At 43.1% G+C, this 17536-nt stretch overlaps 1 protein-coding gene across 8 annotated transcripts in view; it reads right to left on the reverse strand.

The window, feature by feature from the left end:
* The window catches only part of DEPTOR (DEP domain containing MTOR interacting protein), a 114799-nt gene that overhangs the window by 94973 nt on the left and 2290 nt on the right, over positions 1–17536 (reverse strand). For 6 of the 8 annotated variants that reach the window (XM_085893926.1, XM_085893944.1, XM_085893966.1 and 3 more), the window contains exons 2-3: positions 17464–17536; positions 9242–9420 (exon numbers count right to left, since the gene is read on the reverse strand). The exon at positions 17464–17536 is cut by the window's right edge and continues 80 nt beyond it. In XM_085893926.1, the coding sequence (XP_085750052.1) occupies positions 9242–9420; positions 17464–17536 (252 nt within the window). The other 2 variants (XM_085893958.1, XM_085893974.1) reach the window with 2 other exon arrangements.

A 17536-nucleotide genomic window follows, 5' to 3' on the forward strand; every position in this document is an offset into this window, starting at 1 on the left:
GGGCTGGGGGGGTGTTCCAAACAGTCATTTCGGAGAGACATAGTGAGTATGTGAGATTTGTCAGGATTGAAAGACATGTTCCACGTGTTAGACCAGTTTGTGATTTTACTCGTATTTGCAGAAAGTGAAGAGGCTGCTGCTTGCCAGTCTGAGGGATGACAGATGGTTCTGCAGAGGGTGGAGTCATCATCAAAGAGATAAAGAGGATTTTCCAGAGAGTGAGAGAGATCATTGATGAAAACCAGAAAAAAGAGCAGGGCCCAGAAAGCTGCTTATAGGAACTCCAGCCTGGAGAGGAAGAGGGGATGAAAGAATTCCATCAAGGGCCACACGTTGACTGTGACAGGAGAGGAAGTCTGCGAGCCATGAGTGGAGATGGCCTTGGATACCATAGGAAGAGAGTTTAGTGAGCAGGGCAGGGTGCCAGACCGTGTCAAAAGCACGTGATATGTCCAGGGATGTGGCTCTGATTTCATGTCTAGCATTGAGTACCACCATCCATTGTTGGAAGATCAGAAGCGGAATATCCAGGGTAGAGTGACCTGGTCTGAAACCAAATTGATGATTGGAAATCAGGCCATTGGAGAAGAGGAAGGATTTAATGTCTGAAGTGATGAAGGATTCCATGACCTTGCTGATGATTGGGAGAAGGCTGACTGGTTTGAAGTTGCAGGGATCTGTTTTTTGCACCTTTTTATGCAGGGCGGTCATGTTTGCTGATTTCCAAGCAGATGGCAGATGACCTTGAGCAAATGAGAGGGTGAATAGAACAGAGAGAGGGAGAGAGAGTGAGCAAGAGATGTAGACATTCCACATTCTGAAACCCACATATGTAGATACCAATCAACGACACACGCATGCACACACGACGGTGGATACTTTGAGACCTGGGAGGGATTCGTTCCACGTTCTAAAACCCACATATACAAAAAAAAAAAAAAAAAAAAAAAAAAAAAAAAAAAAAACTTCATCTTGGTCTGTGGACCACGACCCCTTACCATAATGAAGGTGGATACTTTGAGCCCACCCTGGGAGGACTCCATTCCACATTCTGAAACCCCACATGTGGACACACACACACGTTATGGTAATCCATTTTGTATCGATACACACGTGTAAAATACATTAAAACGACAAACACAAAGATTTGCCTTTGAACAGAGTTCTTTGAAAGAGGAATTCAAGTGGGAAATTAGCAAAATTCAATTGAAAAATATATCAAATCCCAGAACACAAAATGTCGATCTCTGCTCTCTTTCTTCACAGCTAGACACCGGCAAACACCTGGTCAGATGGACCATAATGTTTTTATAGCGAACGCAGTGAGCTTCATTCTTAACGCGTGCACGTGAGAGAATAGGAAACGGCAACAACAACACAATCCCCCTGGCTATTTGGAATCGTGTCATTGGATATGACCTTTTGCTTCCGGTTGTTATTAAACGCTGTGCGGTGTATAAACACGAATGGGTTTTATTTATATCTTGTGAATATTACCTAACGCGTGTACATGAGAGAATAGGAAACAACAAAAACAACACAATACCCTGGCAATTGTGAATCCGTGTCGTTGGCTATGACCCTTTTGCTTCCGTTTTTTTTTTTGCTTCTGTTTTTTTTTTTTTTGTTTCCGGTTTTTGTCATGGGGAATGATGCATGCCGGGAGATAAAGGCATCGTCGGAGACATGAAAGACCCAAATAATATCAGACATGGTGTATATTTCCTCCACTGATTTTAATAAAGATATCTCCCACATCATCAAAAAATAATTTTTCATCGTGATTTACGTTATTTGATCGCTGATCCCGAATCCAGGCCGAAGTAACCGGAAATTGCGTATACAGTTGTCAACAAGTTATAGGTAAAATCAGAAGCAATTTAAGAATTATACGTTCGCTTCTAGGCTTTGCCTATTCCATAGTATATGTATCGTTGTCAAATTGAGGGGTGGATTATAAGAGATCGCACAAAAGGTTAAACTCATTTTCATTGCAAAAATAAAATTGCACATTATCAGCAGATGAGAAACCTCCCGAGACACCAACCGCACGGCACCGCAGGGCCCAACCCAGGTGGAAACATATGTTTTGGAGAGACAAGCAGCTTGGAGAGTGCTCGCCAAGTGGCTTAAGCACTCAAGCAAGCACTCCAATGAAACGGTTGTTTAGACACGGCTAGTTTGGCACGAGATTAGAACACATTAAACATACACCTCCCGGAGACCCCGGAATGTCAAGCCACGAACGCTGACGTCTCCGAATGTTTATAAGCATTGCAATGGACACCGATTCGTCGCCATGATGAACAAGAATTTGAGAATATGAGTGGGGAAAGTGAAAACAACTTTATCGTGAATAAATCATTGCAGCCTGTTCCAAGTCAAGGAGAGGTTGAGCAGGCCAAAAAACATGGCGGCTTCAGACTCCAGCGAGGTTACCCAGGAAACGACGCCAGTAGTGAAGTAGATAGTAGAAAAATCATGCAAATTATGATACAAGCATCAAATTTGGCATTTCTGTTACGCAGGGCTTTCTGATCAAATCTGCCCAATTGGCCATTTGAAAATCCAAATTTTGAAAAATTTGAAATGAAAAAAAATAAAAACTTCAAAAAAATTTGATGTCACAGCTGGCTGAAATTCTTGAAGCGCAAGTGAACATCCCAGACAGAGAACCAACGGGAGATGCAGTCATCATTGATAGCTCAGCAATTATCAATGCCCTACCTCCACGCACTTCAAGGATATTTGATGACTATGCTAAAGAAGACATCATCCCAAAGGTGGAATCCTATGGTGCCAGGTACGACAGGGTGGACGTAGTGTTTGATGTGTACAAGAAGTCAAGTCTGAAGTCCGAGGCAAGGTCGAAAAGGGGGCAAGGAATCAGAAGAAGAGTGACAGGAACCAGTAAGACCCCAAGTAACTGGAGAAGCTTTCTTCGAGATGACAGCAACAACACTGAGCTGTTTCACTTCCTTGTGGAAAAGATGTGTGAAGCACAGACGACAAGCACAGTCATTGTCACAAAAGGAGAAGATGCCATTAGCAACACAAGGAAGTCACTGGATGCTGTGTCTCCATGTTGTCATGAAGAAGCTGACACTCGATTATTTGTTCACGCCAGGGATGCAATGACGGATGGTAGCAAGTCCATTATCATTAAGGCTAATGACACGGACGTACTAGTCATAGCAATATCTGTACTGCCATCCTTACAGGAACTAGCTCTTGAGAGCATGTGGATTGCCTTTGGCCAAGGAGCCAAGGCATGATGGATTCCAGTCCATAAGATAGTTTCTGCAATAGGGCCTGAGAAAGCTCGAGGGATCCCATACTTCCATGCGTTCACTGGATGCGACGTCGTGTCTGCCTTCCGCGGGAAAGGGAAGAAAACTGCATGGCAGACTTGGAACGTCTTTGATGATGTTTCTGAAACATTCACCAATCTCAGCCAGCATCCAACATTGATTAGTGATGTTGACTTTTTTGAAGTTTTTTTTTTTTTTCAAATTTTTCAAAATTTGGATTTTCAAATGGCCAATCAGGCAGATTTGATTAGAATCCCCTGGAGAACAAATGTACCAAATTTGATGCTTGTATCATCATTTGCATGATTCCTCTCAAAAATTGCTGTTATCTGCCCCACTATACCTGCAGTGGAAAAACTGGAGGGGGGGATAATAATAATAATAATAAAAAATAAACACGTTAAAATAATATAATAAAAATGCCACAAAATAATGATGAAAACCACAGTAGCACAACCAACTCGAGATTTTGTCTGAGAATATAGACCCAAGAGATCATACGTACAAAAAGAAAAGTACGGCCTTTAACTGAGTGGGGCACACTTGGCAAGCTTTAATGAGAGAGAGAAAGAGAGAGAAAGAGAGAGAAAGAGAGAGAAAGAGAGAGAAAGAAAGAGAGAGAAAAAAAGAGAAAGAAAGAGAGAGAAAGAAAGAGAGAGAAAGAAAGAGAGAGAAAAAAAGAGAGAAAGAAAGAGAGAGAAAGAAAGAGAGAGAAAGAAAGAGAGAGAAAGAAAGAGAGAGAAAGAAAGAGAGAGAAAGAAAGAGAGAGAAAGAAAGAGAGAGAAAAAGGGAGAGAAAGAGAGAGAAAAAGAGAGAGAAAGAGAAAGAGAGAGAGAAAGAGAGAGAAAGAGAGAGAAAGAGAGAGAAAGAGAGAGAAAGAGAGAGAAAGAGAGAGAAAGAGAGAGAAAGAGAGAGAAAGAGAGAGAAAGAGAGAGAAAGAGAGAGAAAGAGAGAGAAAGAGAGAGAAAGAGAGAAACAGGGGGTGTGGGGAGTGGGAGGGGGAGTAGGGAGGGATTGTGTGGTGAGTGAGGAGAGGGAACGGGAGAATTAAGGGGAAGGGTGGTTTGAGAAGATAAGGGAAAAGGCGGTGGGGGTGGCGGGAGGAGGAAGGGTGGAGGGGCAGGTGTGTATATATAGTTGAGGCATGGGTCTGTAAAAATATAAATAAATAAAAAGAATGCAAAGCATCCAGAAAAGTTCTCTCATCATAATCGTCATTTTCAAAAACAATCAACATGCAGAATATGTATGAAAGTATAAGCACCAATGATGCTGAGGGGTTGGACCTTTCATGAGAAGCAAACAATGTACAACACTGCAAATGGTCAATGCTCAACAACGGATGACACCGCAATATATCCACAGCAACAATGCACTGAGTCTTGTGCACCATCGGGTTTAGTCGTCAGCTATCACATCTGCCATAACCAGAAAAGAACCAATTATGCCTTATTTAGTAATACAGTGAATACATCATGCTCGTAGTTAAGGTCCATGGGAATGGAATTATCAAAAAGGAAATGTTTGGCTGCCATGGCTTAAAATTTATCACAATGCAAGAATGAGTGATGAACAGATAGTGCCATCTCAGAGGATGCTTTCATTCAGATGGGGGAGATAGAGCTGCCCCCCCCCCTCCTCATATGCCTGTAGGTTGTAGAAATGAATAAGTCCTTTGACATCTCAAAAACTAGAAGCCATTCTGTGGTTGTCTAAATTTCTGACATGGAAATTAAATGGAATAGGAATCTGTATAAGTGGATGTTATGATGGTAATAAAGTCAAGTAAACTAAGTTTCAAGGTCAAGTGTTTCAAGGTCAAGTAAAATAAGTTTACGGGGTGTGGATAAAGCAGAAATGGGATTGGTAAAGTGGCCTCAACCTGTGTCTCAATTAAGTTTCCTTATATGTGCTTGTACATTTTTTCTTCTTCTCCTCCTCCTCCTCCTCTTCCCTTTATAAGGGGTGAGATCCGATTGCACTACACTTCTGCCCTGCCTTGACCACGATACTCCTCCAACCCCCTCTGTCCTCAGCCAACTCTCTCCACTCTCCAAGCACCCCTACCTTATGGAATCCTCTCACACAAGCCTCCAAATCTCAACCACAGTTTACCTCCTTTCCTTCGACCTTTCTCCCTCAACCTATCTGCTGTCTTTGCCATTCTCTCTTCCCCCCATCCGCACCAATTGTCCAGCCCATGTCAGCCGGCATTTCACCAATCTCCCCGTCAAACGCATCTGCACACAAATCTCCTCCCTCAGTTCATCCATCCTCCTATCCATCCTCTTTACTCCCGCAATCCTCCTGACCCACTTGTTCTTGCAAACCTGCAGCACCTGTTGTTGTATCTGTCAGCATCACAATTTACAGACAGTAAAGAGATCACACATGACATCAGAACTGGGTCATAATATCTGAACACCCCCTGACCGGCATAAAACATGACATCCAAATTTTCCCTTTCAATTTTCTTTATATCTTTCTATCTGCCATTACTGCCCATCAGTTAAAAGTTAAATGTTGTGGTATTTATGAATAAGCATTAGTAAATGCCGACACATGAACGATTAAAATTGACGGTTATATGGTATACGTTTGATGTAGCACACCGGTAAATTGTTGGGTCGCCAAAATAGGTGACCCTTATTGTCAGTAATTCTGTCTGTTTGTTTGGATGTTTGTTCGTTTGTTATCAGCATAATTGGGAGTAAACGTGGGTGGATTTTGACAAAACTAGGATGGTAAGTACATCTTATGACCTAGTGCTTTGAAAATTGTGATGGTTGCTAGGGACGCTTTGGTTCCCAAGCAACAACTGAAAAACCATCAAAATCAGTACCGTTAACGCGAAATAAATTCCGAAAGCCATTATCCCACGTAGGGTTATGAAATTTGGCAGGAATGATCTACAGGTGATGCTCTATCAAATATATTCTGGTTTTTGTGATATATGGAATACTTTACCCGCAACGCCCCCTACAATTAGGGTATGCGCAAAAATTGGCGAAAATTGAAGGCCCCCTAGCGACCAGGTGAGTGCATCGATACGAATGAAACTTTGCAGGTTCATGGTACTCAATGAGTACTACAACTTTGCCTCAGGACATATTGACGGATTTCACTTAGGTCAGGGGTCAAAGGTCAATTAGTGCAAAAATCGATAATACGCGAGAGCTGGAGGTGCCTTCGTGCCAAATGCTTCTCCTCCTCGGGTTATGGCCAGATGGTCATGAAAATTCACACTAATCGTCTGGAATACATTGTGCACAAACGATCGAGTCGGATTTTCGATTTAGATCTTTGTTCACCCACAGCACCCCCTCTAACTTTGGGGATTTCCAATTTCAAACCGCATTTTCGGTACTTTTCATTCAAATGGATACCGAGTAATTATCAGTAGATGGAACTGCATGAGATTTGATAGGCATAATCTTAAGGTGATTCCCTATCCGCTATACGACATCCATTTTGCTCTACATCTTATAGTTTCCATGCTCGGCGACCCATCGCCGCCTACCGGCTTGTCATATAAACTGCTTGATGAAATGAGCCAACTTTGAATGCATATGGCAGTATTGTATTGTAAACAGCCTGGTGTGATTCATAAAGATGCTGGAACATTCTCAGACAAAACTTCCAGAATGGACGAGAATCGCAGTTACTGGAAGGCACGGGATCATTCTGTGATACTATATAAACCTGCAAGAGGGCGATGTCGAGAAATTGGTGACATGTGATGAGCCCTGTGTTCAATGGTTCCCGTGCTTGATCAGTGAACGAGGAGTTAATGTCCAGAGCGGTTGATAACGCGTGGAGCCAATTATAATCAGGTTGATTAAAACTCATTAAGATTGTGTATCGGGAAAGAATTCCTTTGAGCTCTTCAATCATCCTGAACCGGCCAGCGTACGAGAGAGAACACCGCGACAAGACACAATAGTTCAACAGCCCTGGTGGACGAGGAGACCATGTACGAGTTGAGCCAGCAGGACAGACACTGGGCAGAAACTCAATGCGGGAATTGGAGTTGGACATTGTATGTAATGGTGAACTTCCACATTTGACTTTGTATCTGTATATTTGAAATAAAAGTTTCAAAAACATTACGCTGTTGATGTGGTCAATGTAACATCACTCAGAAGTCACAGACCCCAACTAACAAAGATCCATTCAAGTGGTAGCCGACCGGTACGATCGCTCAGACGTGTGACTTGCAAACCATGGATTGCAGTCGGTATATAATAGGCTGGGTTTGGCACCACGGACAACTTATGTGCACTAAAGGGAAGGAAACCCCAAGGTGCATATAACCATGACCCTCCCTTCACACATTTGCACTAACCTGAATCCTTCTCCGCACCTTTATCTCCGACTTACCATCCCCAGTGACTGTTCCACCCAGATACTCAAACCTATTTCCCTGCCTGATGTCCTTCCCCTCCAACCTGATATTCATTTATTTTCTCTGCTGCCCAACCCACATCATCTCAGTCGCCTCATGTACTCATCTTCAGCCCATGCTCTGAAAATGCCTCCTTCCACTCCTCCAGTACTTCCTGCATCTCCCACCCACTCTCCACCACAACAGCCAGATCGTCCACATACGTCCACAACAACCAATGTTCACCCTGAACTCCTCAGATATCCCAGGACCAACCAAAACTCTTCACTTCGTTCCCTAGTACATCCTATCCACCAACCTAACTTCTGCTTCTGGAACTCCCATCCATCTCAGTGTCGCCATCACTATCTCTCTCGGGACAGTTTCATAGGCCTTCTCCAGGTCCACAAATACCAATGCCATCTCACCTTGCACCTCCAACCTCTTCTCCAACAGCTATCTCAGCATGAACATCCATCCGTCATCCCCCTACCCTTTCTAAACGCCTGCTGCTCTTCTCTGATCTCCATCTCCAACCTCTATTTTCTTATCCTCCCATCCAGAATTCTCTCCAGCAACTTCATTACATGACTGAGGAGCATAATACCCCTGTTCTTCCCTGAATCTTCAACATCGCAATTACCCTTCCATATTGGCACAATTAACCCTGTCCTCTACTCCTCTGGGATTGAACCTTCTCTCTCATATGTTCAACAGCATCTTCGTCCAAATGACTCGGACTTCTCCCGCTGCAATTATCATGTGTACACACCTCATCAATGCCTGGCGCTCTTCACTTCTTCAATGGCGTCTGCACATCCTCCTTTGTGATCTCCACAAACTCCACTTTCCCCTCTACATGAGATGGTAACTCCAGCTCATCGTTGTTTCCTTCCCAGTTCAACAGTTCTTTGAAATACCCTTCCCACAGCTTCAATACTGCTTCCCTCTCTGTCACTAACCTCCCACCACAATCCTTAATCACCACCCTCACCCTCCCCTTAATTTCCTTACTATCCTCATCCATGCCACGAGCCAATTCATATCCTGTATCATCTTCCTCCCACCATCCTCTTCCAAATTGCAAAACACCTCCTCTTCCATATTATTCCTGGCCTCAGCCACAGTTCGCCTTGCTGCCTTCTTCTTCTGCCTACAGGTGTGGCTTAACAAGAATACATCTAACCAACTTAACAAGAATCCCTTTGCGGTGAGCAGCAGTTCTTTCAACAGTATACGTCAGATTATTGGTAAAGCAATATATTTTCTCAACTAAAAGTTGGCAAGTGTTTAACACCGTGGGAAATGAGGTGTAGCTGATGTTCTGAGCATTAATCCTCGATTGGGAGGGGGAAAATGGGTTATAAAGGAACGATGCTCAAAATGACAGCCACACCTCAACTTCCACGATGGTAAAAGTACTCCCATCACCTCTAGTTGATAAAATTAATTGTTTATGTTGTTTGCCGATGCAGAACGACACGAGCTTTCACGGAAATGGTGGCGCATTAGTCGGGATATTTAAGACCGGGCGGGTGTTGAGTACCGTGATGGATGACACCGTGTTGCATTAAGTGATGCATGATTAGCCCAGCAGTGGTCCGATCGCTGGCTTCTCCCTGCTGCACCAGCCAGTCAACAAGTTCCCGGGTCACAAAGCAGTTGGGGTAGGTGCGCAGGAGGTGTCGGCGGTCTTTGATTACCCGGCCCTCATGCAGTTGCAATCTGGTGGGAAAGGCATGCACCCATCATGATCAAGAAGGGGATTGTTTAAGACTAAGAATGGAACTGGGACAGTGATAAATTTCCTGTACCTCAATTGTCAGATACTTGAACTCAGTCAAGTGTGGGATAAAAATGAGTGGGAAGAACAATGAAACACCTTCAGTGATTTTGGCATGTTCTATTATGAGAAACATTGTACAACATGTTGTCTTTCATTTTGTATATGGCTTGAAGCTTAAAAAGTGTGTGCCCGAGATATTTCCAGAGACTTATTTATCATCCTGATTATCCATCAACTCAATCAATATAAAGTTAATCAACTAGCTTGCTGCAGACAAAAAAAAAATTTAATCTGAAAAAGTCATTATGAATGTCTTAATTGGTAAATATATTTGGAGGAAGGGAAAAATTCTTAATCCAGAAAGTGCTATTTTGAGACAAGTTGTACTTTTGCAACCATGATGTTGACAAAGTTCAAATAAGGAAATCGAAAAATCAAATGCATTATTACACTCCGTACATGAAGCAAAAAGCGGGGTGATGCATTTGGCTCAATATGTCCGTCTGTGTCTGTCTGCAAACATCATAATGAGGAACGACGCAATTTTAATTGAATGTTATATTTTGAACACAAATCAGAACATGAATCGGAAAACAAACCTGCCGTTTATCAGTACTTTGGCTCTGAATTTGTCCCAATCACACATGCGCAAAGGAGATTTTATTATATATATTTATTGTGTCTGCTTGTCTGACAGTCAAACAGAATTGAAAATCATTTCCAACAGGGAAGTCACTGTTTTTAAGGACTTTATAAAAGGACAAACAGGCATAAAGAACAAATATTATGTGTTGGATAAGTTGGTCTATAAGACTGCATCAATAGTGGTAAAGTTCACGGAAATGTTATTTTTCCACAACTTTTAAAATCTTTTTTTTTATTTTAAATTAAATCGAATTACGCAATTGAACACTACAAACACAACTTATCACCTTTTTTGGCACTTTCAAAACCCTTCCGATTAGCAGTACTTGGATGAAATATTACAGCATTTTAAGTCTTCACAACCAATTAAATTTGCAGCTCGCAGACCCGCCCATGTCCTTGATTCTCAAGACTGCATGGGGTAAGGTGTTCGATGAACTCTATCTCTATAGTTGTGGTCATATCTTACGATGAGAATGCCATGTTAGTGAAAGGCTGAAGAGAGCCAGGTCTGAGTGCCTCAGACTTATAGCAGTGAATGCTTGGGAACAAAAGTAAGGAAAAGCTCTCTAAAGTTCCGGGCTTTTAAACACTAGCATGCTTTAAATATTTACACCACTTGGCTGGCGCAACGTTACACATTTTTCCAAGAAATAGAAGAGCATAGCCAAGCACAAGCTAGTATGAAAAATAAAATAACTTTTATTTGCTCCTGAGATAATAATAATAATTTTTTTTTTTAATCCAACTGAAACCTTGGCCAACATCTTGAATCAAACAATGCAAGGACATTGCATACCTTGCAGACTGTTCTCAAACTTGTCAGGCCAGGAGGGTTGACTGTTGATCATGTGACTTATTTAGTTTGTCAAAATAATGTTGACATGGCCAACAAGTGCATTATGCATATATGGTAAAGAGTTATTGAAAAATACTGCATGAGGCATTATGAATGAAATTGCACTGACAACCTACCTGTCACTAAAGCTTCTCCCAGAAATAGGTCTTTGGTAATTTGTTGAAGAATTCTCAGAAATGCATTTCGGGTGAACTCCAGAATTCATATGAAGTCAGAATGAAAGAAGTCCAAGGTACGCCGAATGCCACACATTGCAGAAGTTGTAGAGCGTGTCGAAAAGCTGTTGTACTCTTGGTTTCAGTTTCTTGGGTTGGCAAGCTAGGGTAGAGGTATGCACACTCGTCTCCAAGCCATCTAGCCTGGGATTGAACCTCGGCCCAGCTATAAACTGTCATTCCGGTGATTCGCAGGCAATGCGATTCATCAATGTGTGTGATGTCCCTCGGATGGACGTTAAACTGAGTATCACACTTGCCAGCATTAGTTGGTGGATGTTAAAGATCCCACAGTGTCCTTTGCCAAGAGTAGGCAAGCTATCACCAGCACCATGGCCAAATCACAAATTCCTGCCCCAACGTACAAGTGTCATTGCATTAGCGGCACAGCCACACTCCCAGTAATGATGCAAACCAACAGCCATATTCTTCACAAAAAATAATGAATGAACCAGTTCTCTAACAGGCCCTTTTAACAATATCTTGATGTGCTCATTTACTCGGTATGGACATGGTTTAACCAGGACAGACATTCATTGAATGTACATGGATATCAGGGCCGAGCTAGATTCGAGTCCGGAGAATTGTACAAGGGTTAGATAGAACACAGTTACAACAAAAACAGCCTCCTGTATAATGTGAAACATATATTTTTTTTGTACACATAGTTGAGACTCGTGGAAGAGCGAGTACAATGAACGGATCAGGGTGTAACAGAACAAAAGGAAGAGTAGAGAGAGGGGGGGGGGACACAAACAGCGGTGATGAAAGACAAAATAGAGAGAGACGTGGACAATTAATGGGTGTGGGGAAGAATGAGGGGTAGACAAGATGGATAGAGAAGCAAACCGTCAGAAAAGTAAAAATGTAATTTGGAAGGAGGTGGAGTGTTGGATTAACGGGAGTAGAAATCAAGGTTTTGGATGGTGGGGATCCGAGATAGTGGTGAACAGCTGCCTTGAAGACTTGAAGGTATGAATGAAATGTAAGAGAATGTGGAAGTTGATTCCACAGTGGGGGGGGGGGGTGGAAAGAGGAACAGATGAGTGGACGAGCAGTAATTTTGGATTTCGCGAGTTTCACCAGAAAGGGGTTGATGGTGGACTTGCAGAAACCTGCCTGTCTGAAGAACGAAGAATGTCAAGGCAGAGGGTGTGGTCATAAGAAAATTGATAAAGAGTATATTCCAGAGGGTCAGAGAGATCATTGATGAAGATTAGGAATAGAACAAGGCCCAGAACAATGCCTTGGGGAACATCAGCCTTAACAAGGAGAGGAGATGAAAGGATTCCATTGAGAGCCACACGTTGGCTACGAGAGTCGAGGAAGTTAGTCACTCATGTGTGGAGTTGGCCTTGGACGCCACAAGCAGAGTTTGGAGGGTAAGGCAAGATGCCAGACTGTATTAAAAGCAAGAGATACGTCCAGAGGCAGCCCTAATCTCATGTCTGACATTGAGGGCCTTCATCCATTGTTGGGGGGAGTAAAAGCAGCATGTCCAAGGTGGAGTGACCTGGTCTGAAACCAAATTGGTGATCCGAGATAAGGTTGTTGGAGAAAAGGAAGGATTTTACATCAACTGCGATGATGGATTCCATGATATTGCTGATGAATAGCTTGGCCTTTAACACCATAAACCCCTTCAAATTGTCCGATAAACTCATTGAACATCAACACTTCAATGTGTCACTGGATTCTGGACTTCCTACTTGATGGAAGTCAGGTTATCAAGGTAAACAAAATGACATCATGCACAGTCTCTAAGCATGGGCATTCCACCGGCTGTGTTCTATCTCTATCTCTCTCTCCCTTGTTTTTTTCACTTTACCAATAACTTTGTATCTCTCGATAACTCCGTCAAAATACTGAAATATGCTGACGACACCACAATCGTTCGACTTGTTACAAATGAAAATGAGGAAAATTACCGCCAGTCAAATGGTGCTCTGACAACAAACTTCTGCTGAACGCCTCAAAAACCAAAGAAATAAAAATTGACTTCAGACGTAATAAAAACCTTAAAACTCCTATCGACATCGATGGCCAAACAATAGATATAATGGACTTTCAAATTCCATGGCACCATCATCACCAATACTTTGAAATGGGACATCAACACACATGACCTAATCAAGAAAGCGCAGCAACGAATGAGTTTTCAACGTCAACTCAAAAGGTTTAAAGTGAATCGTCAGCTGCTGGTACAGTTATACATCGCGATAATGGAGAGCATTGTGACCTCATCAATTACAGTATGGTATGGAAACATTGATGTGCACACACAAAGAAAAGACTGGACAGGATGATCATCAACTCTGCAAAAATAATCGGCAGTGAACGGCCCTCCAGCGACACTTTGCACTGGAAAGGGTCCATCAAATGAGCAAGTAAGATCATCGAAGACCACTCTTACCCCAAACGTCATCTCTTTAAAATTGCCCCTTCCGGAAAATGCTGCAGATCACTTACCACCAGAACAACACACTTCAAAAAACAGCTTCATCCCAATAGAAGTAAGAACTGTGAACACTCAGTGACTTATTTAGCACTTAATCAAAGCCAATCAAGCACTTAACATTTAGCTAATATATTGACATGCTTGATATGGTTGGCTTTGATATGCATTGACTGACTCCTGTATATTGTATGTGCAATGCGTCTCTGCTTTGGTTTGCGTACTGGGAAACGATGTTTGATTGTTGATTGCTGTAATGCGCAAAAGCAAATTCCTATCAACCTTGGTTGACTAGCAATAAAAATCTCGAATCTGAATCTCGAATCTCAAATGATTGTAAGTAAGCCAACAGATCTGAAGTTAAGGGGATCCATTTTTGTGCACCTTTTGATATAATGCAGTTATGTTGGCATATTTTCAAGCAGATGAAAGATGACCGAGTGAAAATGATAGGGTGAAAAGGACAAAGAGAGGATGTGAAAGAGCAGCAGGACAGGTTTTTTAAGACGTGAGCTGTTGCCATCTGGTCCAGGTGCAGAATCAGTCAAGGGTTGCTACGAACCTTCTCCACCTTCTCAGGTGCAAAATATACAGAGTTCAGAAGCAGTTTCGTGTGACAGAGAAGGATGGGTACAGAGAGTGAGGGGTTGGGGACAAGATTAGGAAACACATAATTGAGGCATTCAGCCTTCTCATGAGCGGAGTCATCTGTGGTGCCATTTGAAAAGGGAAGGGATGGAGGGGTAGCATACTCCAGACACAGAAAGATGGCAAGTTGTTTTGGAGTAATGGCCTCACTACAGGATTCAGTGCACCATGGGAGGGAAGAAGGTGAGAACAACTGAAGATGAGATGGGATGGATTTGTACACAAGAGGGAAGAGGTTTCTGTGGAAGAATTTCAGGGGCAGTAGATATTTGAGACCAGGCCTGAAGAGAAATGGCTGCTTGCAGTTCCTTCCAATCTGTCTAAGTGAACTGCCAGACTCCCCGGCATTGGGGAAGTTCTCTGAGAATAGCCAGAGAGATGTTGCCCATCACAGACACACATACATAGACACAGAGACAGATTGACACAGAGACAGATTGACACAGAGACAGAGATGGGTATATGTTGTTATCACTGTTCAGAGGACGGTACAACACATGGACAAACGAGGTGAGAGCAGAGGGGATGTTGCAGCCAAAGGTATTCTTGAGGGTCAGGAGGTGTCAGATCAATACAAGAGCAGTGAGAAATTGAGTTATTGATTTAAAATGCAACTCTGCCGCTGGGGTGGGATTTAGGACTATCAGATTGAAGGAGACAATAGCCAGGGAGAGACACTAATGAGTCAGGGACCTCTTGTGGAGGAAGGATTATGGTAAACAGAGGATGATTGGTTTATTGGCACGGGCCTGGATTGATTGATCTGTGAGTTTTGAGCAGAGATCTTGGACGTTTGAGGTCCACACAGTTTGGGACAGGTGAGGAGGCATTGGGAGGGTGCAGGAAAGGGCAAGGGAGGTTCGTATGGACAGCATGAGGGGATTATTTGAAGGAGAGGGGCAAGGTGAAGGTTTGAGTGAGTGGGATAAGGGATAAGCATTGAGAGGGTGGGGTGAGGATGGATGCTGAAAGGAAAGACATGAAGATTTGAAGGGGTGCAGATTCCAAATTCCCAAATTGGACAATCGGAGATAAAGATCGTGGGATGGGAGGTAAGAACGTGTGTTCAAGACACGGAGAAACGTGGTGCTGTTGGTGTGGGAGGAGGGTTGGTGACAGACAGTTTTGGAAAAATAATCTTCAATTTGCTTAAAATTTAAGCAATACATTGACATCACGAGGCAGCATTTACAATGGTTGCATAAACTAATGTTCGTTCAGAAAACGTTTGAACGAACAATGACACAAGCTTATTGCATCCCAAATTGTTTTAAACTGTCATTATAAATTGAAGAACTATAAACAACTCTCATGATAGATTTTGCATTATACATGTTTACTGCTCAGGCTGGCAGGACTGCTTAGAGGTATGCGCACTTACCTCCACCAAACTGTCTGTCCTGGATTTGACTCCAGACCCAGTGATAAACGTCATCCCGGTGTTTCACAGGCAGGGCGATTCAACAGGGTGTACCGTCCCTCGGATGGACTTCTAATGGACGTCCTGTCTCCCGGCATTAGTTGGTGGACGTGAAAGATCCGACGATATCCTTCACTAAGAGTCGGCGAGCTATCGTCGGCACCATGGCCAAATTACAAATTCATACTCAAACCTTTGTCGAACATCAGACCTGGCCAGCCAGTTCGTGAAAGACTCAGGTCAAGCTTCCCCCACCCAACACCATAAGAACGTGGGAATAACTGTGCCAGTTAAAGAAGGTAAGAAGAACAATGTATAAAATTCCCCTTGAAGCCAAAAGCAAACACACGAGGTAAAGGACATTAATAAACAAGGTTGGCGATGAACTTCAGAACAAATGTGCAAGGTTAATGCATGTCCATCGTCACAGGAATAGAGCTTTTGCATTCCAGAAAGTTGCTCTCCATGAACAAAGGACAAAGTTGCTTGGACCCTGCATGGACAATAATGCCTGGTGACATTGAAATATTTATGTGGGGTAGGTCTTCCCGATGATCAAAATGCAAATGTGTAATGAGCCTGACACTCAAAAATAAAATTCAGTGGGCATTGGTCAGGCCGACTGGAGAGAAGGGCAGAAGGTCAGGGTGGCCCGACTGGAGAGAATGGCCGATGCTCGGGTTGTTCAAAGGGTTTTAAGAACTGGACACAATTTTCCCAGATATTCTACACAATACAGGATGAAGGCCTTCCTCAACTCAATTTGAAGAGTGCTTGGCATACTCACCAACTGTGGGTTGGCAATGATTGAGCAGCAATGGGTATCAAACACACCAGAAACACTTAAGCCCTCGACAGAATACACGGCTCAAGGAGAGGACACGGACACGGACGGGCACGCATGATCCCAGCAGCAAGACACTTTTCATCAACTTGTGAACTAAAGCGCAATTATCTGCCATGTGTTTTCATGAACAAGCTGCAACTGCAGCAATAATACTGAAAGCAAGTTGAAGAAGTGCGGGGACAATCTTACAACACACCGGTTCACACGATTGCTTCTGGTTTGTAAGCTCTGTATGTGTTCCACAGTGGAATCCAAAAAAAAAAAAAGGAACCAATCATAAACCGTATATTTTGGGGGTGAACCAAAATAATATTCTTCAGCAATAACAGGAAATCGTGGCAACTTGAGGCTTCAAATACCCTTGTCTACAACAATGATGCCTGGACTGTGTGAAGCACACGAGTATCTGAGCTGTGGCAGGAGCAAGTTAAAGTCTGCTTTTCCCCATAGTTTCCCATCAATTTCATCATGTTATTATTCACATTTCAAAATGATCACAACAAAGTACACGAGGTGGTAGGCTGCGACATTGAGTATACCCTTATTATATACCTTTCTTACAACACCACCTTCAATCGATAGGAGACGATATAAGAGCAAAAGGCAGGAGACAGACTCACCCAGACAACACCAGCAACAAATGTCCTTTCGGCGCAAGATCGCAAATGAGCCTCGATAATGAGCGAAACATGTGCCTGAGCGTGAGAACATGCGGCGATTTGTCAACAAAGATCAAATTGACCTCCACGAGGGGGGAGAAGACGTGCGAGTTGCCACATGTACATCCAGATAGGTATCCAAATCCATGGCTGGCAGACAAAGCACCTCCCAAAGTGAACAAGACCTACTTGGTTTAGGACCCGTCGGCGCCGGACTGAGTGTGTGCCTCTTACCGCAATTGCTCTCCGCTGAGCAGCGTCTCTGCCAGAATCTGCATGTGCAGAAACGCCCGGCTGTGTCGTTGAC

The sequence above is a fragment of the Eptatretus burgeri genome, chromosome 1, assembly GCF_056783735.1.
Source record: "Eptatretus burgeri isolate ZD-2024b chromosome 1, Ebu_testis_v1, whole genome shotgun sequence".
Taxonomy (NCBI): Eukaryota; Metazoa; Chordata; class Myxini; order Myxiniformes; family Myxinidae; genus Eptatretus; species Eptatretus burgeri.